Genomic DNA, 7,099 nt, shown 5'->3' on the forward strand with positions numbered 1-7,099 from the left:
TTACTTAAAATAAATCACAAATAAAGCCATTAACTTAATGAAATAAGGTCCAAAAACACAGGAAACCCTGCATAAGAAAGGCAAAAGATGGATTTCTGCTATTTTCATACCAGTGTAGAAAAATAGAAGTTATACTTAGAAAAATAATGTGATTTTTAGAGATAACGTGGTACAGATTATTTGAAAATTTTCGCATCGCTCAAAATTTCTTACTTCAGAAGCAAACATATCTAACTATTATGAAGTTAATTCAAAATTAAGGATTTAATTCACTTGGTTAGATTATGCAAAATACAAAAGTATTCTCAATTCCCGCCCATTGGCCACGTGGGAAAATTGAGTTAACTTCCTTCTTTCGTCCTAAAAATTCTTCTGGCACATGCCCAACGATGAAATTACTGCCAACTTTGCAACTTAAAGCAAGAACAACACTTGTAAACATAGTAAGCACAATCATTTCTAAATGTTCATTTGGAAATTTTCAAAAGGTTTTCGATTGGAAAATACTGTCAATTTTTCAATATGAACGCAGGGTGGCGCTGCAGGCTAAGATTTGTGAATAACCGCTCAAAGCTTCCTGGTCCTTTGTGTTGCAAGACAGAATCAAAAAAACACAGGGACAGGAAACATCTGAAGGAATACCGGACCCTGAATGGGTTTGGGCCGGGGTATACTACATGAACAAAGATTCCTCCAGCCAAGAAAATAGAATTTAGCATTCAAGCTATTCAGAGGCTGCTGAAGAACTGGATGTAAGCACTCGTGTTTCCACCATGGAGAAGCTGGAGAGAAATCATGCAAACAGGCAAGTGATTCCTTTCCTTTTTATGCTGCTTTGGGGTCAGGTTCTCATGGTGCCTACTCGGTACTCTGTCTTGGAGGAAGCTGAAAGAGGCTCCTTTGTAGCCCATCTGGCCAAGGATCTGGGGCTGGGAGCTGGGGAGCTGGCTGCCAGGTCTGCACGGGTGGTGTCTGACTTTGACAACCAGCAATTCATGGTGGATCCGGACACTGGAGATTTGCTTCTGAGGGAGAAACTAGACAGGGAGGAATTGTGTGGCTCTGTGGATCCCTGTGTGATGCATTTCCAGGTGTTCCTAGAAAAACCAGTGCAGTTTTTTCAAGGAGAATTATTGATCCAGGATATAAATGACAACTCGCCAGAATTCCCAGATAAAGAATTGCTCTTGAAAATACCGGAAAACAGCCAGCCAGGCACGCGGTTTCCATTGAATTTAGCCCAGGATTTGGATGTGGGCAGCAATGGACTTCAAGAGTACAGAGTCAGCACCAACCCTCATTTTCATGTCCTCACTCGAAATAATAGTGAAGGCAAGAAATACCCAGAGTTGGTACAAGACAGAGCCCTGGACAGAGAGGAGCAGGCAGAATTGAGCTTAACGCTCATGGCTCTGGATGGCAGGTCTCCACCTAGGTCAGGAACAGCTCTGGTTCGAATCCTGATCATGGATATCAATGACAATGCTCCTGAGTTTGTGAACAGCCCCTACGAGGTGCAGGTCCCAGAGAGCTGTCCCCCAGACTCCCCAATTCTGACTGTCTTAGCACCGGATGCAGATGCTGGCAACTTTGGGAGTGTTTCCTATGGCTTGTTCCAAGCATCAGATGAAATCCAGAAAACTTTCTCAATAAATGAAGTCACTGGAGAAATACGGCTGAAGAAGGAATTGGATTTTGAAAAAACTGAATCATACCGTGTAGAGATTGAGGCCACAGATGGAGGAGGGCTTTCTGGGAAAGGATCTGTGGTGATAGAGGTGTTGGATGTGAACGACAATGCCCCAGAGCTGACCATATCTTCACTGACCAGCTCAGTCCCAGAAAATGCTCCGGAAACTGTGGTTGCTATTATCCGAATACGAGATAGAGATTCTGGAGACAATGGAAAAATGATTTGCTCTATTTCAGATCATGTGCCATTCACTTTAAAACCCTCTTACAAGAACTTTTACACTCTGGTGACAGAGAGGGCACTGGACAGAGAGAGCAGAGCTGAGTACAACATCACCATCTCAGTCTCGGACCAGGGCACACCCAGGCTCACAACCCAGCACACCATAACAGTGCAGGTGTCTGACATCAACGACAACGCCCCTGCCTTCACCCAAACCTCCTACACCATGTTTGTCCACGAGAACAACAGCCCCGCCCTGCACATAGGCACCATCAGTGCCACAGACTCAGACTCAGGCTCCAATGCCCACATCACCTACTCACTGCTACCGCCCTATGATCCACAGCTGGCCCTCGACTCGCTCATCTCCATCAACCCAGACAATGGGCAGCTGTTCGCGCTCAGGGCGCTGGACTATGAGGCCCTGCAGGCCTTCGAGTTCCGAGTGGCCGCCACAGATGGAGGTTCACCCGCGCTAAGCAGCCAGGCTCTGGTGCGCGTGATGGTGCTGGATGACAATGACAATGCACCCTTCGTGCTCTACCCGCTGCAGAACGCCTCTGCACCCTACACAGAGCTGCTTCCCAGGGCAGCAGAGCCCGGATACCTGATCACCAAGGTGGTGGCAGTGGACCGCGACTCTGGCCAGAACTCCTGGCTGTCGTTTCAGCTGCTCAAGTCCACGGAGCCCGGGTTGTTCAGTGTGTGGGCGCACAATGGCGAGGTGCGTACCACCAGGCTGCTGAGTGAGCGCGATGTGCCCAAACACAGGCTGCTGCTGGTGGTCAAGGACAATGGTGAGCCTCCACGCTCTGCCAGCATCACACTGCAGGTGGTGCTTGTGGATGGCTTTTCACAGCCTTATCTGCCACTGCCTGAGGTAGCTCGTGACTCTGCAAAGGATGGTGCGGACTTGCTCACGCTCTATCTGGTCATCGCCTTGGCCTCTGTGTCTTCTCTATTTTTGTTGTCTGTGCTGCTGTTCGTGGGGGTGAGGCTGTGCAGGAGAGCAAGGGCAGCCTCTCTGGGTGACTGCACTGTGCCTGAGGGCCACTTTCCTGGCCACCTGGTAGATGTCAGTCGTGCAGGGACCCTGTCCCAGAGCTACCAGTATGAGGTGTGTCTGACAGGAGACTCTGGGGCTGGTGAGTTCAAATTCCTTAAATCCATGGTCCCCAACCTAATGGTTCAGGACCCTGGGAGAGAAATTGCGGAAAATCTTCATTGCAGGGATAGCTTTGTATTCAGCTAAGTGTGTATTTTCCCACGGGACGTACAAATGTTTTCTTTTGAGAAATGATCTTATTTCTTACGGAGTTTTTCACTTGTTTAACCTACTTGTATCTTTAACAGTGCTGATAGTTTCCTTTTGTATTGGTATGAGCCTATTAGCCTTTTAGTTGTACTACGTCTATTTCATACTTTTCTCCGCAAATGAATATCACTTAGTAATTAACACTTCTGCAAGCATATAAAAACCGAATAATATGAAATTATCTAAGAATCCCTGGCATTTGTGTATGCATTTGTGACATATGCTCTTTCCATGAGATTTCATCTTTTCAAAGGTAGATGTTTTAAATTACTGATGTTGCCAGGATTTTTCTGTGTGAATAGAAAGTGCCACTCTGTCATGTTCATTTCCAGTTTAAGCTCCCTAAATAGCCAAATCACAAAGTTTAAGGTGTATGTCAATTTACACAAAGGTTGTGACACTTTTCATTTGTGAGCATCTTGCATGCTAGTAGTTCTACTTACCAGGTTGTGCATGACCTAGAAGTACTATTTTTATAGTTTTGAATTTTTATTTGACAAAAATTAAAGAGAATGTGTAGTTTCTCATCCCATTGATTAAATAAAACTGTTAAACCACAGCATTGACGTAATCTATTTTAATAATCTCAGAATCAGAAAAAGTCCCATTCCTCTGAATAGGAAAATTCAGGATTATTGAGGGCATCACATTTTCTTTCTCCCCCATACAAAGAAGTCCAATTATGGGGTAATGTGTGTGTGTGTGTGTGTGTGTGTGTGTGTGTGTGTGTGTGTATTGTGCATATGTGTGTATTTTCCAGACCATCTCCCACCCTTCAAATGAAAAAAATTTCTCTGAAAATTTAGGTATTCTGTTTGATTCTGTTCATTAGTAGGTTTCAAAACTTTTCACTTTGCATTACTTGGTGTCATTGGGTAGAGTATATCAATCAACAAAACCTATTTTTTTTTTTTGGTGTTAAATCATTTTGTTCAGTTGTTTAGTGTTTCCTTCGATTACTTTGAGTTGAATTGATGAACAATAATGAATATTGTTTTACTGTTGATACATTGGAGCAGCAGCATATTTATTGATTTGTAATTGTGGCAATCTGTTGGGTTAATAAGCCTGGAGACCTGGTTCATTTTTACCTTGTTATATGTATGTAAGTAAGACTATATCAAAATTCCTTGAACTTTTGGCAGAAAATGAGCAGCTGAAAAAACATTCTTCATATCCTACTATTTATTATTAAATCCTATGGTCATTGTACTGCAAATGAAGTAGTTTTACTTTACCCAAATCACCCCACTGTCACCAAAGCCAAGTAACAGTTAAAAGGCAAATTTCTGACAGTTTAAGTTTTCCTTCTAATGTAGATTTTAGTCATCAGCCAGTTTTTTTTCAAAGTAATAAATAAACCCCAAAATGTCAGTAAACTACATACAGGAGACCTAAGAGTAGAAGGGAGACCTGTTGGAAGAGGGACTCAGGCAGGAAAGGGAGAGAATGAGAGAGGAAATTTGGGGGTGTAGGAAGAGGCTAACAAACAGCCGGAGAGATAATGACTGACACATGGTGCCAATAGTGAGTCTTCGATTGTGAGAAACATTCAGAGAAACCTAATCAGGATCCGTAAGAAACAAATCACAGTTAGACATGTCATAGGAACATTGCTCATCACAAGGTCCAGGAGAGGAAGAAAATTAAAACAACTCCACGAAATGATGCGTCTGACTTTGAGACTGACTTAAGAACTGACTTTGAAACAATGTCTTTTTTTTTTTATTAACTTGAGTATTTCTTATATACATTTCGAGTGTTATTCCCTTTCCCGGTTTCCGGGCAAACATCCCCCTCCCACCTCCCCTTCCTTATGGGTGTTCCCCTCCCAACCCTCCCCCCATTGGCGCCCTCCCCCCATAGACTAGTTCACTGGGGGTTCAGTCTTAGCAGGACCCAGGGCTTCCCCTTCCACTGGTGCTCTTACTAGGATATTCATTGCTACCTATGGGGTCAGAGTCCAGGGTCAGTCCATGTATAGTCTTTAGGTAGTGGCTTAGTCCCTGGAAGCTCTGGTTGCTTGGCATTGTTGTACTTTTGGGGTCTCGAGCCCCTTCAAGCTCTTCCAGTTCTTTCTCTGATTCCTTCAATAGGGGACCTATTCTCAGTTCAGTGGTTTGCTGCTGGCATTCGCCTCTGTATTTGCTGTATTCTGGCTGTGTCTCTCAGGAGCGATCTACATCCGGCTCCTGTCGGGCTGCACTTCTTTGCTTCATCCATCTTGTCTAATTGGGTGGCTGTATATGTATGGGCCACATGTGGGGCAGGCTCTGAATGGGTGTTCCTTCAGTCTCTGTTTTAATCTTTGCCTCTCCCTTCCCTGCCAAGGGTATTCTTTTTCCTCATTTAAAGAAGGAGTGAAGCATTCACATTTTGATCATCCATCTTGAGTTTCCTTTGTTCTAGGGATCTAGGGTAATTCAAGCATTTGGGCTAATAGCCACTTATCAATGAGTGCATACCATGTATGTCTTTCTGTGATTGGGTTAGCTCACTCAGGATGATATTTTCCAGTTCCAACCATTTGCCTACGAATTTCATAAACTCGTTTTTGATAGCTGAGTAATATTCCATTGTGTAGATGTACCACATTTTCTGTATCCATTCCTCTGTTGAAGGGCATCTGGGTTCTTTCCATTTTCTGGCTATTATAAATAAGGCTGCGATGAACATAGTGGAGCACGTGTCTCTTTTATATGTTGAGGCATCTTTTGGGTATATGCCCAAGAGAGGTATAGCTGGATCCTCAGGCAGTTCAATGTCCAATTTTCTGAGGAACCTCCAGACTGATTTCCAGAATGGTTTTACCAGTCTGCAATCCCACCAACAATGGAGGAGTGTTCCTCTTTCTCCACATCGTCGCCAGCATCTGCTGTCACCTGAGTTTTTGAACTTAGCCATTCTCACTGGTGTGAGGTGAAATCTCAGGGTTGTTTTGATTTGCATTTCCCTTATGACTAAAGATGTTGAACATTTCTTTAGGTGTTTCTCAGCCATTCGGCATTCCTCAGCTGTGAATTCTTTGTTTAGCTCTGAACCCCATTTTTTAATAGGGTTATTTGTTTCCCTGCGGTCTAACTTCTTGAGTTCTTTGTATATTTTGGATATAAGGCCTCTATCTGTTGTAGGATTGGTAAAGATCTTTTCCCAATCTGTTGGTTGCCGTTTTGTCCTAACCACCGTGTCCTTTGCCTTACAGAAGCTTTGCAGTTTTATGAGATCCCATTTGTCCATTCTTGATCTTAGAGCATAAGCCATTGGTGTTTTGTTCAGGAAATTTTTTCCAGTGCCCATGTGTTCCAGATGCTTCCCTAGTTTTTCTTCTATTAGTTTGAGTGTGTCTGGTTTGATGTGGAGGTCCTTGATCCACTTGGACTTAAGCTTTGTACAGGGTGATAAGCATGGATCGATCTGCATTCTTCTACATGTTGACCTCCAGTTGAACCAGCACCATTTGCTGAAAATGCTATCTTTTTTCCATTGGATGGTTTTGGCTCCTTTGTCAAAAATCAAGTGACCATAGGTGTGTGGGTTCATTTCTGGGTCTTCAATTCTATTCCATTGGTCTATCTGTCTGTCTCTGTACCAATACCATGCAGTTTTTATCACTATTGCTCGGTAATACTGCTTGAGTTCAGGGATAGTGATTCCCCCTGAAGTCCTTTTATTGTTGAGGATAGCTTTAGCTATCCTGGGTTTTTTGTTATTCCAGATGAATTTGCAAATTGTTCTGTCTAACTCTTTGAAGAATTGGATTGGTATTTTGATGGGGATTGCATTGAATCTGTAGATTGCTTTTGGTAAAATGGCCATTTTTACTATATTAATCCTGCCAATCCATGAGCATGGGAGATCTTTCCATCTTC

At 43.3% G+C, this 7,099-nt stretch overlaps 1 protein-coding gene across 1 annotated transcript; it reads left to right on the top strand.

Annotated features, from left to right (window-relative positions):
* The first annotated feature begins 584 nt into the window (after positions 1 to 584).
* On the top strand, positions 585 to 3,167 carry Pcdhb5 (protocadherin beta 5). Its single transcript, NM_001114602.2, has one exon. The coding sequence runs from the start codon at positions 774 to 776 to the stop codon at positions 3,165 to 3,167; it is 2,394 nt and encodes a 797-aa protein (NP_001108074.2). The 5' UTR covers positions 585 to 773.
* The last annotated feature ends 3,932 nt before the right edge of the window (positions 3,168 to 7,099 follow it).

This window comes from Rattus norvegicus, chromosome 18 (assembly GCF_036323735.1).
Source record: "Rattus norvegicus strain BN/NHsdMcwi chromosome 18, GRCr8, whole genome shotgun sequence".
NCBI lineage: Eukaryota > Metazoa > Chordata > Mammalia > Rodentia > Muridae > Rattus > Rattus norvegicus.

Excerpts from the sequence above, each read along its gene's own strand:
- Pcdhb5 (NM_001114602.2), top strand. The coding sequence starts at position 774 with ATGGAGAAGCTGGAGAGAAATCATGCAAACAGGCAAGTGATTCCTTTC.